This window comes from Gadus morhua, chromosome 10 (genome assembly GCF_902167405.1).
Source record: "Gadus morhua chromosome 10, gadMor3.0, whole genome shotgun sequence".
Taxonomy (NCBI): domain Eukaryota; kingdom Metazoa; phylum Chordata; class Actinopteri; order Gadiformes; family Gadidae; genus Gadus; species Gadus morhua.
This window is the reverse complement of record NC_044057.1, coordinates 16153233-16173245: the sequence shown is the minus strand read 5'-3', so window position 1 is coordinate 16173245 and position 20013 is coordinate 16153233. Positions and strand designations below refer to the sequence as shown.

At 41.1% G+C, this 20013-nt stretch overlaps 1 protein-coding gene across 3 annotated transcripts in view; it reads left to right on the top strand.

Moving 5' to 3' along the window:
- enox2 (ecto-NOX disulfide-thiol exchanger 2) overlaps window positions 1-20013 on the top strand; it is a 131559-nt gene that overhangs the window by 27864 nt on the left and 83682 nt on the right. For 2 of the 3 annotated variants that reach the window (XM_030368136.1, XM_030368135.1), the window contains exon 2: window positions 4613-4685. In XM_030368136.1, coding sequence (XP_030223996.1) covers window positions 4652-4685 — 34 coding nt within the window. In that variant the 5' untranslated portion in view covers window positions 4613-4651. Of the gene's footprint in view, window positions 1-4612; window positions 4686-10624; window positions 10974-20013 lie in introns of those variants that run through there. The other variant, XM_030368137.1, reaches the window with a different exon arrangement.

The following is a 20013-nucleotide window of genomic DNA, read 5'->3' as shown; positions in this document are numbered from 1 at the left end:
CTAACAATTTGCCTATCCATAGGATACTGTTGTTAGATCAATTGTTAATTGACATTTAGCACAATGCAATCAAAAAAAAAATCTTCACCAATTCTCAAACATGTCCTTCCAAGCTGTACCCTTGTAGACATTTATTCAACTACGGTACCAGTGGTTACCTCACCATCTCTGTTTTTAGGGACAGGTTGTCCTTGTACTTAAAGAAAGGATTGCACTGGCAGCTCACTGTCGGCATAAACCATGTTAGACCCCTTAATAAGAAAGGATGAATCAAGATAAAAGAGTATTAAATACCACCATAAATTGACTCACACATGGAAACATGGATTCTATGCAGCGTTGGAATACACGTTTTTGCTTCTATCTGTGGACACATCTGTGGAAAAAAATTGACTAAGTTCTTGCAATAACTTTACTCATAGCCAATAGTCAATAGCCAATTATATTATACATTGAGGTATCAGTATGGCAATTAATGCAGACTTGTATGGCCGCCCACATATCGGCCATACAAAATTCATATCAAAAATACATATCAAAATTCCCAGCCACAACAAAGGCTTGGTCAAATTAGACCTCAGACAAAATAATAAAATAAGGCAACATTGCTAGTAAACAACATCATTTATTTCCTTTTTGGGGATGTAAAATCGACCTGCTTTTTTATTATACTAAAACATATCCAACGAGAAAGATATTCATAATACAATGCCGTATTCATAAGCCAGAATTGTGTTTCTCTGTGGCAGCTGTTACCATGGCGTTACCATGGGTATCCTATCCTCACCACCAATGAAGACATACAAACAATCTCAAGCATGTCCCTTTCCGTTAACAAGCACTGATCCACCAATCAGAGGACATTAAAAGGCCCCACTAGACATTCACTCAACATGCATGCTGGTTAACATCTGTTTTATTGATGCGCAGCATTGGAGTTCAGTGATGTTGACATTACATAGCTATTGGTGGAGTTTTTTTTCCTCATTCACTTTTACGGTTTGACATTGTTGCCACAATTTTACAATGGGGCGTAGGGTTAGAGGATGTCAAGCTGTGGGCCATGCTGCTCATTACCAGGGCAAGTGGTGCTGGGTACAATATGCCAGTCGCAGCGATGTCCTTTTTTTATCCATTGTCTCATAAAAGCATTGGTTTTTGCCTTTCAACATAATCCAGTCTGTTTTCAATTTAATAATAAAAAAATAATAAAAATTAAGCCTAATAATTTAGAGAAGAACTGAAACTTCTCGTTTGTTTGGATTGAAAGTAATAATTTGAGTTGAGTACAGCATTTTTTAAATATGTATTGGTAGGTCTTCATTGACCTAACGAAAGCCGTTCTACATGTATACACACTTTATTCTCAAAGCCACATAGCTATACAACATTGAGTTTTACTCATGTCATCTTTCTCAAACACGTACATCTTCCTACGCATTTCCTCGAAATTCCCAGGACCCCAAAGCATTTTTTTTCCCCCTCTGTCGCCTCTGCAGGAGATGAGGTACTGCATCATAGAGATAAGCATTCTGGCAAAGTCACAGCTACAAGAAGAGGAAAAGGGACGCGAGAGATGCTTGTGAAGTATGGATCAGTTCCAGTAAAGTCACTGTGATGAATTCAATGCAAGCGAACAAATGCAGTCTCAGTCGGTCCATGCCTCGTCTAGGCAGCCTCTCTCCAGCTGCTGGGCCAAAAGATGAATGAGGGTCCACATCCGGCTGTTTGGTATCCCTCTTCTCTATCACATTGCAGGCCAGTTAACTCTGATAATCTCCCTCAACGCGCGGGCCTATCTCAAATCGCAGTCGGGCTCCGGGCGTGTGCGGTGTCATTTGGAATGAATCAAGATGAGCAATCCCCCGAGGTGTTTTAGATCATGCATGTGGTCCATCTTTGGGGACTTGGCGCCGACGCAGGAGGAGGGGCACAGAGTACATGTTTATCTTGTAAATCATTTGTTTTTAATCGTATTTAACCCGTAAATCAAAGTATTTACTGGTTCAATCTGGAACATCAACACTAAATGATGATTTATAATGCACATATTAATGATGCACAGCGAACATTTCCATGTGTATATTTTGTATACATTATATGTTGAGGAGAATGTGTTCAACTGTGCACCATTGATATACCTACAAACTCAGTCTCATTGCAAAGCATTCCTTTTACTACCGCCATTGCGGTCTGAATGGCTGAATGTTAGGTAATAATTCTAAAGGGCTTTGGGTACATACAAATGCATCAATCTCTAAATTGACTACCTTTTGCGGGAGCTAATCTTACCTGGTGTCCAAGCCTTTTGCTAATTTCCCTTTTACTGTTTATGCATTATATGTTCAAACAACCCATTTTTTTTTTTCCTCTCTTAAACTCTGTAGCACTTGGAGATTTCTGAATGTAAAGTGCTCTACAAATTAAATATATTATTATTATTATTATTATTATTATTATTATAGTTTCAATCAGGGCAACTTCTGCACAGTACATCTTCCTTGAAGAGGATATTGAATCCATGCTTATTTATATTCTTGGGTTGTAATTCATTACTACCAAGTGTGTGGAAAATGGGATTTCTGTGTTCCTTTTTCACTATGAATATTTTAGCTGTCCTAGTTTGTTGAGCCCCCACTGTTGCATGGTCCTTGTTCAGATTTTGAATCCCAAGTAAAATAACATATTCTTCAATGCAACCCTTTTTGGCAGTAGCACCATTTGGCCAACCTGACCTTATTTTCTGGCACATTCACTGCTGAATCGGAGGCATTTAATCCCAGCTCAATGTTTTAAGACCTTTCTGCAGACCTACATAGAGCCTGACTCCATGGTTATGCTGTGCTAATTCAGTGCACAGTTACAAGGTCAAGACATAATTTATCTGTGAGCGCCACACTTATGAGAGGCATTAGGGAAGAAAAATAGCCCTTATCTGGTGTGCTCTACCCGATTTGAAACCCAGGAATGTATTTGATTTATAAGTCACACTTTGTTGAAGATTAACTCTGTGGCCTCTTTAATTATTCGGTTCATCCCTTTGGATCTCTGCGAAGATGTCCTTACTGTTATGTGGGCAAAGCCGAACCCTGGGCTGTTGTGCTTAGGTGAAAGGTGCTATTCATGGATAGGATGTTTATTGAATCTTTTTTTTTTTGAGTGTCCACTTCGTTTGGCGCACAGTCTATATCAGTTCCCCCAGAACCATCCAAATGGATGTTTTTTTTGTTCCATTCTCCAGACTGAGGATGAAACAGGCAGCAGAATCCACTTGTGAACTTTTAAGGGCTAGGGGTTTATCTAAGGCTATCCCTATCTCCATTAGAATGGCTTTTTGGTGACTACCTTGGTCTGTGATTTTGGCCAGTTTTATCCTTCATACTGATGGGGAAAAGTCAATACAGAGGAAAGTTGTTTAGAGATGGGAGTGAGGACAACACTGCAGTTGTGTCCGGCCTGCAGGTCATTATTCACTTTGACGGGTATGGAAGTAATGAACTTTTTTTTGTGTGTGCCTGTGCTGGAGCTGAACTATAAGTTTGGCTCTGGGAGAGTTATTGGCTGAGGAGGATCATTGAAGGCTTCATCAGACTGCTAAATATTTTTAGGAGCGTGGAAATTTACAAATGACCTCTCACTCAGAAGTAGGTCAAATAATTTTCCTGTACATGTACGGTAAAATTGGTACCATGATTTAAGATTGGTTCAGGAGATAGAGCGGGTTGACTGGTAACCTAACCGGAAGGTTGCCAGTTCGATCCCCGGCTCCTCCCAGGTGAGTGTCGAGATCTCCCTGAGCAAGACTCCTAACCCTAGCGGCTCCCGACGAGCTGATTGTCAACCTTGCATGGTTGACACCGATGTCGGTGTGTGAATGTGTGTGTGTGAATGGGTGAATGTTAGGCAATATTGTAAAGCCCTTTGAATGGCCACTATACGCTATATAAATTCAGTCCATTTACCATTTAAACTAATCACTTAATTAACCAGATGTACCTGCTTAATCAAAATCCAAAGAGTTAGGACTGGTATTTGAGGGATGTTATGGAGTCACTGCAGTCCTGATAGTGTTTTTGCATGGTGTGACATAAGCATATTATTATCATAATAGCTGGGGCAAGCCAATTAGTTTGGTCATCACGACCAAACTAACTCGCCTCAGGCCTCTCTTGCCCAGATATAATGCATTACACATTTCTCTGCAAGTCTCCTAGGCAGCTCCCTGTATTTGCTGTTAGCGTTTGCTCCAGTTTGAGTGTTAATAATGCAAATGAATGGGACCCTCCCATGCCTCAGAACTCTCCTTGGCTTTCGGATTAGCTGCTGCTCCACAAAGCAGGGAAGTTGTGTGCCGTTCAAGAGACGTGGATGAGTCGCATTCTCTCCCGCCGGCCCCCTCTCACTCTCCATTCAAAGCCGAGACCCTTTTCACTCTGGCACCTATTTCCCTTCCCACCAGGAGACCTTGAACAGACTACAGAATAGATCATTTGGGGTTGGTAGTGTTTGCGGTCTGCATGCGTGTGTTGGTGTGTTGGTTTTCTTTCAGAAACTTCACAACAAAGTCTCATTTCTCACCATTATTTCCCATGCTGTTGTTTTTCCAAAACAGAATCGCAGCGAGACCGGAGACTGACCGCACATCTCAGCGATGTACAAAGAATTCAGATCATGCCGAGCGTCAGGTAAGAGGCGCGTGTGTCGATATTTGATTGTGTGGGCCTCATTTCACACAATGGTTCTTCCATGTGTGCGACTGTGGAGAGTTGTGTGTGAGGCGCTTCTGTTTGTTGACAAAATCATCATCTTGGATGCCACTGTCCTTTGTCCTCTTTTCAAATCATAAATGATATACTTTCGATTATATAGTTTTCTTACGTTTCTTTCAGATTTGTATTCATGCAAACTTCAACAACGGCTACAAAGTTGCATTTATTTGTGTATTTATATATTTCTGTATTTCTGTAACAGCCCCTGGTTTGAGCTGGCTTATCCAGCTCAGGTGTGATTCCAACAGCACTCAGAACGGAGCAGAAATACAGCTTGTGTGTCCCAAAAGCATCCCAGGCATAGGAAGTAGTAACCTTTTAATTTAGAGGAACCCTTTCTCTTTGCATTTCCTACAATATGTATTTCGGTATGATTGGCCGCAGTTCTCAAAGAAATGTCTTTAGAGGGTCTGTTATCTTAAAGAAGCATTGTGTAGAATTTAGTGGCATCTAGTGGAACGGACTTGGTGGAAATGTTGACTCGACAAACGGCTCTAGAGGACTCATAATATATTTTTACTACCTACTTATAAACTTTAGTTTTACAGACTAAATAGCTCAAACAAATTAAACATCTATCAAGGTGCTTCATCGCTTGAATCTTTTCTACTGGATGTGGTTGCACCTCCTGGCCCCTTACAGGCCACCGTAGCTTCTCCAGTGTCGTTAGAAGTTGAAGGGTCGTGGGGGGAATTCAGTGGGCTGAAACCCCCCTTAAGCAGAGGAAAAAGACGAGGGAAGAAAAAGAGTCTGCCTTTCTATGTCCTTTATGTGGCCTATATTGCACGCATAATCTTCATCAAGATCTTTTTTCAGAGTATAGTTATTAACCTAGGTTTCTGACTGTATTGTTTGCGTTCAAAAACAACAACAAAGGATAACGTTCTAAATAGTTAATAATTCATGTTCAGTATCCTCATAGGATTTTAAAGTTGGTGGCCGGAGATGCCTGGAACCACCAGAGATGCACCAGGACAGGGGGGAGTAGGCCCCCTATATGAAAGAAGGAGATAAGGGATATCCATCTGAATAGAATTTGAACTGCGGAGGGGTCTGACAGAGTGCAAATGAGAGAGGGTAGACAGGAGGGGTGAAGGAGGCTCATTTCTAGCTGGGCTTGGGCCGATGAGCGTGTCCTTTTCTATTACACTCACGCAGCGCTGTGTGCAGCTTGGTCAGGTGATAATGAATCCTCCATCTGATAGCTCAACCCGCTTCCTTCGCAGCGGTTTTCTTCCTCTCTGTTTCCTCCTTCTATTCTGCTCTTTCCACTCTCCTCACCCAATATGGACCCTGGCTATTCTATTACCCAGAAGTCTTTGCCTTCTCCATCCAGAAAAATAGCAGGGACCTAAGGATATTAGGAGTCAAGTCTGACTGTATTTCAGTCTTTCTCCATGCATTAGGCTCCTTTAATTCCCATAATCTCCTCCACCTACTTATTTCTAGCCAAGTGTTTAAGATCAGGGCTTTTCGCCCCATCCTCTCAATTGGAGAGTTTGTGAATTGAAAGGACAGGGAAAAAGTGCGCCGGGCAGGATTTGGAATGCCTATGTGGTTGCCACTGGAGATGTGACTAGCATAGGAATGGTGGGAGTATAAACGTAATGCTGAATGACGTGGTTTGATGCGTATTGACTGCAAAATGATCATGCAGGGGGAGGATACAGGTTTAATATGGTAAAGCTGGAAATAATTGGCTGTCTGCATGTCTAGGGGGTGTTTTAGAAACTCTAGATTAAGGCATTATGAATACTTTAATGTAGAAAATACAGACAGCAGCAGAGAACAGGGACACAAAATGGATTTTGCATATACACAGATGTGCGAATACGAAGCCCAGGAAGAGATGAATACAAATATGAATGTACAAGTAAATAATTTGCCTTTTGAGTCTATAAGCTGTTAGCGTGATTATGTATCAGTGTGCAGATATTGCAGTGTTTATTTGGTGTATAGGATTAACTGGAAATACTGTATTAACCCTGTTTGATGGAAGGGTATACTAGCGCCCGAATGAATTGAATGACTCGATCCAAAAATACACCTGAAACTGTTTACCACCTCAGTGGTAAGTCTCCCTTCCTAGTGCAGATTAAGACACACAAAGGAACAATCTATTTTCTAAATGTTGCAATGAAAGCGTCTCAACACTGGAAATGAAAAAAATTAAATAAATTCTTTGTTATAGTTGTAATACAATACAGACAAAACCATAAAGAAAGAAAACTGCATCTCTAACTACAAAGCTGAGAAACATGAAGACAAGTACGGCAAGCAAAAGCTTTACCAGGTGTTGAAGAGCGACCAGTCTGTTGGATGTTCATCTAGATTGATTGCACATTTGGTGCCAAGGATTATGACCGCCTAGCTGTGCATATCAGCTGTCAACATACGTTAAGGTTCATGCTTGGCCACATGGAGCGCTTTTCTGTAACAGCATACCTGAGGCTTCTGAGCGAGAATGTGGCCACTTTGAAACAGCTTTTTTCCCCTTGAGTGGACTCATTGATAGTGTTATGTCTGAACATTGCTTCAAAGACATTGGACTTTTCTGTGTAGAGATTAAGAAGATTTGGCCATGATTTTATCCAGGTTCCAACCCCAGCAAGGCAGTTAATATGCGTTTTTCCACCATGCAAACCTCATTTCCATCAACTATAATTCAGCTTGGGGGACATTCTCCAGAGATGAATTTGGCATCATTTGTTTGTACCCTAATAAAACACATTGCCACGTTACCTCTCTTCTTCCGGACCAGGATTTACAATACCTCGCCCACTCGTTATATACTCTCAACCCTCCCTTATGCCTCCATCACTAAATTGTTCCAACAAGCAACAAACCAGGTTGTGTACTGGGACACAGCACAGTTAATGAGCCGTGACTCTGGCTAGGGAACCATCCAACCTTCACCGTCCAGATGATCGCCTGCTAACCGTAAGTCAAGGAGAGGAGACAATCCAGTAAGGTGGAAGGCACAATAAAATGACCATATAACGTGTGGGTAATTGCAACATACAGAATTAAGTGAGATAGAGGTCAGGAGATAACCAGAGAGCAACTGAAAAGCGTTTGCCCCAGTCACACGCAATTTATCATCTGCTGGGATGTGCTTCTCATCATAACAGGGAAGCAGTTATTGGAACACCATAAGTCTTCAGCTGTGACATTTTCAATGCTGACTGATCTCAACATGCACAATACTAAACACCCCTGTAGCCCTTTAAACTGTCAGGTTTTCCCCTGAGAAAGAACCTTTTAAATATCAGCCCTCTTCAAAGCGAGCAATAAACTGCTTGTTTTATTGAAAGGGTGGACTGGTATAATACCCTGTAGTATGTCTTTAAGATGGGAATGCTCTGGTTAAAGTATGTAGGTTTTACATTTCTCGAGGTTTCCACTACTTAAACCTGCACATGCTGTGCAAGTTTTAACTGCGGCCATCACTTTTCCAAATAATGAGAAAAGATAGCAATAAAACCTATCTATTCTTGATGTTATGCCCTGTGCATCCAAGCTTGCATCAAGAGGGGCCCAGGTATCCTCTTTTCCGCAGCCAAATTGGTTTGGGGAGAAAAAAGACGTTTATTAAGCCATGGGTGCAAGGGTTTATTCTTTAAACACTTGTGATTTCAAATATTCCCATAAAAAGGGATGTCTGTAGTGAAAAGCTAGATGGGACCGGTTTTAAACTATACAGTACAACAAAAACCCTGCTCCGGCTTTGATCCTTCCATCTTGAAGCTTCTCACTGTCAGTCACTAGTGTACACATCTGTACTTGGTAAAATATGAATCTCCAACGCATTGTATAAACTTGAGTACAATGGTGTGTGCACGATTAATGGTAGTCAACTTGAGGGTGTGTTGGTAGGAATGAGGAATGCATAATCATTTTAGACTTGGTTAGAGTACTTCCATTACTCTGCTATGATGTAAACATGTCCATGAGGTCCAGTTTTCATTTAATATGCAGTCATTTAATTTCAATAATTAATGCAATGAACTCATTTGTGACTGCAGTGGATCGAGAAAGGGTCTATAGATGGTCAACTGTAGATTTTGGCTGCAATATCTCAAACCTAAACTAGTTAGCTGTCCTCCAGTTAAGCAGCTTTCCATGACTAGATGATTGAACATTTTGGTACAGCATATTTCCTCAGATACTACACGTTTTTTTCAAGCCACAATTGAGAATAAATGTTATAAATAATATTCCAGCTAGAATGACTTTGATTTAATCCGACCTTACTTTCAACTCTGGCAGTTTGTGGCTGTAATGTCCCTAATGGACTGGCCCCCATTCGAGCCATCAAAGCAAAGGTAGGATGCTTTCATCTGTTGAGGCTTAACATCAAATTAGCGTTTGATTTGAGAGTGTGGCTACAAAACAGACAATGGAAGGAAAATCTTATATTAAGAGATATACAAATATCGTTCCTCAGGGACAGCAAATTGAATGAGAGCATGCACTGGCTGTTACTTATTAGCTTCAGCCGAGTAGAGTAATTGAATTGAGCCTGGAAAGCATTTAGTTTATTTATGAAAAAACTCTCTGGTAAAAAAAAACCTGTAAAAAAGCCAACTAATTGTTTCATTACACTCAAAGCCCCCGCCAAACTATTGAGGCTTTTATGAGCTCACCTGCACTTTCATCTTTCCACATGGTCATTTTCAAACGGGGTGTCCTTCTGGGTCATTTTCCTGCATCTGCAATGTCATCTCCTACAACCACTCACAAAGTCCTAGTTTTTTGTTTGTGTGTTCCGTATAGAAATCCTAAGATTATAGATTAGCCTCACCTTTTAGATTTGATGGAGTGGAGAGGATGGCGCCTTTGCCTTGTTCATTATTAATTATTAATAACTATGCTTGATGTTCTAATTGGTTGTTGTTGAAGTGAAACAAGAAACAATTGCACAAACACAAAAAATATTGTCTGAAACCCCTTTAACTCAGCCTGACTGCACCTTTTGGAAATTGTAGCCCTGTAGACCAATTCTCAAATTCTCTTTCTTTTTTTCCGATAGTGCACTGGAAATAGTGCTTTGGCCTTTGGCAAATAGTTGTATTTACCTTCAACACTGTTTTTGGATTGCAGTGGAATCAGAGTTGACATAGGGCAAAAAAAATAGAGAAGAATACTGCAGGACTGCTTTCCCTAAACTTTACAGTCCCAATGTTTTTGGAGATTAATATTGAAACCACATTTTTGCTAGAATGATTTTTTTCATAGAGAGATTGAGGGCATACATTCTCATTAATTTTGTGATTGTATCATGGTGTTACCTTGCGAACATATCTTCTGGTCTGAAACTGCTAGAAATATATCTCATTGTGTGATAAACAAAACACAAATGTTCTATCTCAAGGGCGGTTGCTTATTCATCACATCTAAGCCTATCTTAGACCAGTGCGTCTACATTCTGCTTTCTGGAGCTCTTGTACATCAACCGATCGTATTGGAGCTCGTTTATTTCAAAGCAAGGCTTCCAGAGATCACCGATAACCACCATGCTTCCAGAAAGCAATTACTTGGCCGATATCCAAATACAATCGCAACATCCCTACAGGCAGATGCGCAGATGCGTGGTCCGTTTCCATGCAGTTCAACTGGATTTGTTTTACAGGCTGCTTACGGCCACTCCTCCATTGTTTTCCTTGTTATCTTATTCCAAATTACACTTATCGGTGCACCATCCTCTTATTAAACCAACGTGTCAAATGAGCACGGACAGCTCCCAACAGAGCCGTCACCTGCGCGGACTGTACCGCCACTACATCGACAACCCTATCCCTCTCCAGTACTTAAAACGAACCAACAAGATAAGGACTTTACCAGTACTGACTGTAACTGCAACTGACACCCGTTCAGGCAAATCACCCTCACGTCGAACCGGAGACAGGACTATCCATCCCGTTCAGAGGCAAGCCCGTGTGCACCACCACCACCACCTCCTGAGCACACGACGACGTGAACGCGAGTTCTCCAACAGCAGCTAAAAGGTCCCACCTCCACCACCGGGGCTCATTGCAGCCCTGTCTGCCGAGCGGAGCGGCAGAGAGCACACCGCCCCGAAGACGAGCCTCCCCTCTTCTCCATTCAAGGAAATTACTTAGTCCAATTCGTTCTACGGTAGCGGACGGCCCGTGTTTTTTTCTATCCACCTCCTGAGGACAATGTTTCTCTTGCAATACACAGGTAGAGATTTCAAGTTATCCACCACTTTCACGCGTGTGTGACCGCCCGGTCCTGTCTCTCTCCGTGAAGCGGGAAGGACCGACGGTACAGTGGATGTTTTTGGGTGCTGCTTGCGGGTGTTTGGTTCACACATCCGTTGGTTTTTCGTGTTTTTTTAATTCTGTAACGTGCGTTGTGTATCACAAGTGATGTGTTTGTCCTCGGTCTTTCCCAGTGCTTGGTTGTCGGGCGTATACCGGCTGTTGAGGAGGTCGCAGAGGAGCTCGTGTTCATCCGTTCAGTGGCACTGTGGAAGTCGATTATTTTAGCCCTTGTATCAGCATTTATTTTCTTTCGCGGTGACATGAATCTCGAATGTTATTCTCACATCGCGTTAACAGAAAAGATAAGTCTACTGCCGCAGTTCTTGGATTTAAGTTTTTAGAGAATTGATTTCGACCAGCGGTGTTGTGAATGACACCGTCGTTGAAATATAGTTCTTAGAATATGTTGAAACAACAGATTCAAGCCTGGCGAAAGAAACTGCTTTAGACCAGCCACTGATGCAGATGTTTGAGATCATACACAGGCTGCGTTTTATACCGTGTCAGTTCCAGTGCGTTTAGCTTTTTAGGAGCACATCTCCAGAGATCTCCGTCTGGACACCGTTTCCCTTATCGCCGCGGTCCATATAAAGCTCCATTTAAATTAACCTTATTCACGGGCTCTGATTTAATGGGCACCCGGTGCCAGCCCACGTACTTACCTGGAATGCTTTGCTTTACTGACAGTTTGGACCGATTCTAGCTTCTTATTTTGTGTACATATAACAATTACTCTCTTATCTTCGCGTATATTTTGGGCTGGCTGTTTTCCATTGCTTGGGATGATGGTCACGATCGGTCTTTGCGATAATCTTGCTCTTAGTGGATGAGGAATACGGTTGAAATTACAGCATGTTAACCGAAGTAAAATAGAAATGAACAGAAGTTGAACTAATCATCTAAAGTGTAACTGTCTCTTGATGGATGATGTTAATGCATGTTGAAAGAATAAGTCATTAAGCTGTTAAGATGCATTGTGTGACTCACTTATGTGATTCAAATCAGCAAGGGGTTAAATTTATTTGCTATTCATTCAACTATATATAGATCAGACAGAATAGAAACGCATATTATAATTGTGGCTTATTTTAAACAAAGGTCCTGCTCAGCTTAGAGTGTGAGGGTTTTTGTTTTGTTTTCATTTGTCTTCTACATTATATGAATGATAATATTGAGTTTGAATGGGAGTGAGTTTGGTTGTGCTGGGGTGAGAAACGTCTATCAGACTCCTTTTGACAGGCGCTTTGCCCCACGCTCAGTTGCATGGCCCTGATCAATAGGGGCAGACATCTGTAGATTATCTCTGGTTGGGGAAACAGGAGAGAGGATTGAGAGGAGAGTGATTGTCGGATGTAAATGCCCCCACTTGAGGGGGAGGTGGAACATTTTTGTTCACTTTGGCTATGAAGTGAAAGAACCGCAGAGTAAAATAATGCAAGCCCTTATGCATGGTTCAGCATTGTGGAACATTGGATTTGGCAGCTTTGGGAAATCTCTTTGTAATTGGACGTAGCATCGTTGAGTTCTTATTAACAATTCAACATTTAGTGCTCATGTAGCAATGCCTTTGGGGAAAATAGATGCCGCTTACAGTAGTGTAACAATTAGTTATCAAAATGATAAGTTGAGTACAAACTGCTTTAAGACGGAGGTGTACTGAAGTGTATTGGCTAAGCATCGTTCATCAGAGCAGGGAATGCAGAGGCAAGCAGCAGAGTTTTCCATAAAAAACACTAAGTCTCATTTCTATTGAAGCTGTGCGGTTTGCCTTATTGCGGTTTAAGACCATGGCTATTTTTAACAGCGTGGATGTCAAGGATTAGAGGGAGTATTTGGATTTAGAGAAATTTAGTTTTGACACAGAACCATAGGTGCTCTCAGCATTCTCTAAGGTACAATGTGTTGCTACATTGGCAGCACAAGAGCACCTTTGATTGTTTTTGAGGGACCTTTTCGAGTACTATTTTTAGAAGCAAGATGCAATTTGGTAACATCTGTTGGAAAAAACGTAATCATTTTCTCATTGAATTTCCACTCCTGTCTAGAAAATGTCCTAAAAAAATAGCATTTGACTAATGCAGTATAAATCAAGTACCCTGTGGTTTAAAAAATGTCTGTGCGTCAACTGCCAAGCTTTGCCACTCTATGGCAATGAGTCCCTCATGTTTGTTCTCCCATTTTTCAGACCATGAAAAGTCCCGATTTGAAAGTGCTCCTCTGATTACTGCTCATGATAACACCAGCTTCTGTTGCCCAAAATGATTCTGAAAGATGATGAGCACTGAGCTGTTCAGAATCCACTTAAACATGAGCTAAATACAGAACAAGGACAATCATTTAAAGATTCATAATATTGGACAGTACTGGCAGCGCTGGTTTCCCCTACCAATTCAACAGATACCAACTACCGTCTATAATAGATTCCCAATGGTGAATGTGTTATAAATCACTTGGAAGATAAATATTGCAAAATGCTTGGCTTTGCTTTTTTCCTCTGGTGGTAACTTGCTGCATACTCTTTTTCTGCCTTAACGCTTACAATGTATGTGCTGTTTTCTGAGCCAGCTTTAAACATTAACTTAATCCAGGATTTCTTTTTTTCATGGGGGTAATTTGGATTCAAGAAATTCATGGATCCTGGTTTGATTTATAGCAGAGTAAATAATAACATATTTATAAGAGATATGCTTGTATTTCATTAAAAGGATTCTTAGATTTGGCATGCTCTTAAGTATATTGTTGATACCTCTTTAGTATAACAAGATGATGTAACGGGAGAAATCTGGTTAAAAGCAGCACAGAGAGCCTAACTGCCTTAAAGCATCTCAGGACCAACTCTAGGTCTCACTGGGTTTCCCACCAACTGACACAATTTCACCTCCATGCTTTCCAGCTGTCAGCACTGGAGTTGCATGTGTATAGAAGGGGATGTCATGACTTATTCTTTGCTTGCTCTAGCAATGGAATGTATCGTGATCAAAGCTGTGGATCATTTCATGTTATGTATGTAAACCAGCCTGGCAAGCCTGCCAGGTGGGTTTGAGCTGGTGAAGACAGGAGGAGAAAGTTGGTTTGGATTCATTTTCCTTTTAAGAACCTTTGGCTACATATCCATTTCCACTTCCCAATTAAAGATATTGACCTCCGCACATCCATAGAACATTATGGCTGGTAATTGGACAAGCTTGGCCAAAGACGGTTGAAGGGTAAAATTCTACCTGCGACGATAACATTATAGCACACATTACAATGTTGTCTCTCTCACACACACACACACACACACACACACACACACACACACACACACACACACACACACACACACACACACACACACACACACACACACACACACACACACACACGTTGGTGTGTTGCATTGACTCACTTAATAATGAGTCCAAATGCTAATAAGATAACGGGACTCTGACCCACTCGCCAAGAAGATGTGGATCTAGTGATCAAATGATACCCTGATTTAAAATGAAAACGTCTTGTGGAAATGTGATGTTTTACCTCTTGACTTTTTTACAAAATAGTGTATTTTATAGCCTCATGGCTGAAACAAATAGGTTTTCAATAAAGTTATTATGTTCTTATGGCAATCGAAAATGTACTTTACACTTGTGCTGTTGTCATGAAAACTTAATGGCTTAGTATGGGTCTTAAACCTTTTTTTGGCTCACATTTTAAGCTTTTTACTCATGGAAGACTATGGGAAGCAAAAGTTTTGGTTCAATGGTTTTGTCCAGGGAACAGTCTTGTGCATCGAGATATCTTGTCTAGGAAGCAACCATCACAGGTAATAGAGACTGAGAGGCCAGATTTATACAGGCCTAACGTTAAGGAAAATGGTACAGCTCACAGATCAAGAAAACAGAAACTTGTATGGATGAGTAAAGACAAGAGACCCTTTGAGACGGTATTCAGAGCCTGTGTAGGCCTATAGTTTGTATTATGATCCGTAAACATCCTAAAGGATTTGGAGTTAAACAACCAGTGATTGGACCTCGATTTAGTTTATTTCATTTACAGAATAATTCTGGTAAATCTTACCCTGTTCAGTTACTCTCCATGTGACATAACTAAAATCCCTGTAATAGATTTCCACTCTGCGGAACCTTTCATAGCACAGAATAAGTCCTATCTGTCATATGTCATTTGGCTGTGAAGGGCTCAGTATATTGGCTCAAAAGGGCTCCTGTTTACCCCATCGAGCTTGGCTAGAGTCAGTTGCTATTGGAAAACGGCATGGCCTTGTACTGACCAATATTTGTTCCGGTACTATTTATGAGGTCCACTTGTGCACTGAGAGAGTTGGCATTTGTGGGGAACTGAGACATCATCATTGTAATTTCTTCTTTTTAACGTGTCTATATTTTTTTGCTGGAGTTCAAATTGATACCTCATCATATAGATCATTCACGTTTGAATTGAATTAGGAGATAACAAGGTCCCATGATTATTGTTTTTACTTTTTGTATCGCCCATATCAGGGGTCGGCAACCTGCGGCTCTTTAGCCCCTCAGCCGTGGCTCCCTGCAGTTTTCTTAAAAAAAAATAAAATAAAAATAATAATAATTATATATATATTTTTATATATATCGTCAACTAAACGAGAGGTCGCAATGGATGCGCAATTGCGCTACCGTGAGGGGGGGAGTGAATGACAAAGCTTCGTTGATTTGCAGGTGGCTAATCCCAGTAGGAGTTAAATCTTTAACTGGCATCTGGCATCAGGAAGTAGCCTAGATGCTGCCATTGGCAGGAGGCGGGACATGCCAGTGAGCCGCCAATCAGCAGCATCCACCGTTGACAGCCAATTGCACGAACGAATACTGAGCGAGAAGGGTTTACAGTAGGGATGGGCAAAATGATTCTTTTCCGGGAACTAGTTCTTTCAGTTCAGTTCACTATAACGATTCGTTTATTTGATTCGGTCGTTTTGATTCGTTCGTTACGTCAGATTACGTCTTAAAACAAAACAAAACAGAAACAACGTATTTTTATTATTATTTTAAATTGCTCATGGGTCCGGATTGGACCGTCAAGACCGTGGTCCGCCGTTTGGAGATGCCTCCTATATTGTATAGCCGAACGTCCCACCAATATTTATACCACTTGCTTACTCTCTATATTTCATTCATGGTTTTACATTTATAATTTTATTTTACTTTACATTTCATTCTTCATTGTTCAGGCATTACAGAACTTTCATGGTCATAATACGAACTGCAGTTTAATTTCTTTGTTTGTTCTTAAATTGACGTAGAATGAAGCAAAGACTCCTGGGATTGGGAAATGCGTTTATCCAATAAACAGATGGAGGTCAAGTCTATTTTCGAAAAAATGTAGGGGGATATATGAGTGGCCCCACGTCGAATGGTATGACCCAAGATACGTCAGACAGAAAGCGCGCATATTCAACGGTACCGCCTTGTCATTGGTTTACCCAGGTGCCATTGAAACACCATTGCTACCTCTCATTGGCTGAATCTTTGAGAACGTTGTAGACTCAATCAATATAAGTCGCGGGGAGACGAAGCTCTGTTCGTTTGTATATTTTATTTACGTGACCATATTTTTGGTTGATGTTTAAAAAAAAGAATCAAAGAACCAGTTCTTCTTGTTTTGGGGAACCAGTTCTTGTCGTTCACGTTCGGGATTCGTTCGTTGTAACGAATCGGTCGCGACCGACACATCCCTAGTTTACAACATTAAAGTTCTTGTGTTGAATATTAAAGTTTCAGTACGTTATATTTTGATATTAAAGGTCCTTACAGTTTTTTCATTACTTGACTATTGTATCGCTATGCTATGCTATCTATTCCTTGTTTACATTGCTGGCCATGACCGATCACGTAGAACGTCAACGGTTGACGCTGCTGACTGGCTACTGTAGTCTACTGTACTGTAGGCTACTCCCTGATGCCACATGACAGCTAAAGATTTATGTTATTTTTTTACAGAGTGTCACAAAAAATGTCTGTGCGGTGCGCAGCGTTAGCGTCTCTGGAGGGGGGAGGGGGTGAATTAAAAAGTTTGCGGCTCAAAAAAATTTTTTTTGCGGGAGATGGGCCAAAATGGCTCTTTTGATACAAAAGGTTGCCGACCCCTAGCCCATATGAACCACATATATGTCAACATGCAGTTTTGCTCACTTTTTGATTTACTAGTATTTTCATGTGTGAATAGCAGGGAGACCTAGATACATTTTATAGACCTTATCAGATGTTTTTAAGAACATGGTTAACCAAGTTTGCCATTATTACTTTAATTGTTAAGTATTAACAATTAAAGTAATAGGCAGAGTAGAAGTCTGCTATACAGGATAGGAATTCACAGTCACAGCAAATGCATTTGAGTTTATTTTGTTGGTCACATAAAGTTAATCTGAAAGTAACACAAAACACATATTCCCTTTCATAGTTGAAATATATATTGTATTTCTGATCATCTAATTGGCATAGAGTTTCAACTCAACTGCCTTTAGACATTTCCATGTTGTAATTTTCATCTCAGTCATTTTGCTTTGTCAAGCTATAAATATCCATTTGCAATCACCACATAGTTTGCTCTCTTGTGCTGGACCTACACGATATTTCCTCATCTAACTCTTTGTCAGTATTTTTTAGCTCAATCAAACCATTTCAGGACATCTTCCTCTGAAGAACCTTCAACTTGGGAGTCCACTGATTCCACTCCGACTTGGAGTTTGGTATCTTTGGACAAATGTTTTTGTGATAACAGGTAGGGTTCCCCCAAAGAAAACTTGATGCATAAAACGGAAGGGATTGGTCCTGGGATTTTGAGGACAGATGTTGACAGTGGCTGACTCTCAATGTTGGCGGTATTGAACACAGCCATTACATATGGGTAGGTAATTGGAATCACAAATCAGGGGACTTTATCGTGGTATACAGGTTTATGGATCATAATTCAATGAATGGCTGGCATTATGTTAGCCTGTTCTGCTGCCGTTGACTGGGGAGGAACTGTATCTGTAGATCAGAATAGCCCATCAACATAGAACTTTCACCTCTACAAATCTGAAATGTTTTCAGAAAGCCCCCAGAGTAAGAATTTTGTAGTTTCGGTCCTTGACGCAAAAGTCTTTTGAATATTGTCCTTGACAAAGTTCCTCAAATAAATTGATATTGTAGAGAAAGACTAGAACTAAAGATTTGAACTGCTGGTTTAGGGAGAATCAGTAGAATACAGGGCACAACAAAATATTTTCTTTTGCCTTAATCTACTGTCCGCTCCTGCTCCTTTCTCGTCTTTCCCTCTACCTCACTGTTGCCCCTTTCTGAGGCCTTTCTGGAATTTAAATGTATTGGATGTGTGTATTTTACATCCGATTTACTCTTCACAATGTATACATTTGGTGACATCCTTTCAGAAAGGCATTTGTTATGGACTAAAAACTAGGTTGTTGGCGAGGGAGTGTGGGTGGGTTAAGTAGCTGAAGTGAATCTATAGGCTTATCCTCCATTTTTCATCCCAGAGCATTCATTCTAAACAAGCATTACATTTTCGTTGAAGGAATGCAAATTTTTCTTTTGCTTCCGATACACTCTTCTACATTAACGGGTAGCCTTTTATGTGGGCCTCCAGCGTGTTTAGGGTCTCCTGAATTCTGTGCTTTTTCTACTCTTGCAGAGTGTTCACCTTTTTATGTATCTCCATGGGCTGCAAGTCTATTGAGGCAGAATCTGGATTTGCTCCAGGTATTGCACATTGCAGCGTTGCTCAGGCCGGCACCTTCTTCAAGCGCTGTGTGGGCCTCACACCGTGTGCACACCTGTATTTCTCCTCATATTGGATTTTTATTCTGCTGAGATGGTGACAGCATCAGGTCAATCATGTCTGCTGCAATCAAATGCACATTTTCCTCTCCTGGGTTGAGAGATTAAAGCTAAATAACAGCGGAATGGTTGACACTGAAAGGAATGCATCCCTGCAGCCGTCTTAATAATATAGCAGCAAGTGTGACAGCCTGGTGTCCGGTTGTGGTGGTGCAATAAAAGTGGTCTGTGTTAATCTACACAATATGTGTCTGTGTGATGGTTATCCTTTGGCCCATCATAACATTCGGTATGTAGGCGTTACGGAATACCTAAACTCTAGTCTATAGGAAAAAAAAAGGCAAGTACACGTGATGGCAGGACTCAGTATAACCTATCGAGGAGCCTATAAATCATAAAACTTAGTGTTTATTATGCCCACACGCCTTCACAGACTTCAGTCACTGTCAAACTCCCTCTTCCTCGGCCCCTCTTCCTTCACCCTCCTCCCACACTCCTCTCCAGCACTCTGTCCATTAGTTAACAGCATGAGACAGTCCCATCTTGGCTTGATGGTGCAACAGAGACAGATGGATAGATGGATGAATGGTACGAGGAGTTAGGTAGGGGAAAAAGGAACAAGGAGCCAATAGACGAGCTCAGCGTGGCCAGCACTCTCCTTCAGCATGCTCCATGCATCTGTTTGTGTGCTTATGTTAATTAAACAGGAGATGCCCCACCAGTGAGGTCTGGTTGCTTGCGTGATTCCTTTCATCACATCTTTCTTGAAAATGGGGTAATTAATGGCTGGATAGGTTAGGGAGCCCACAGTCCTTGCATCAATGTCAGGCGGGCAACTTGTTTACTCTCCATTGTCCTTGTCCTGCTGTGTTCTTATTGGGAACTACGCTAGGTCGTTGGCCATGCTGAGAAGGGAGAGAAATATATGGCATCTCCCAAAGTGGTCCTCTGAACAAAGCCAACACTGCGGACCTCGGCATTGTACGCTGACAAATCGGAGACAATGATCTTGCTCAATGTAAACTGATGGGGATGATAGGATTTATTCTCCACAATGTAGCTAGGTGTTCTAATCAGTGTTTGTTGAGGCAATCCCGTTCTCATCCAATAAATGGAAAAGCAGAAATGTGTGTCAACACTCCCCAAGTA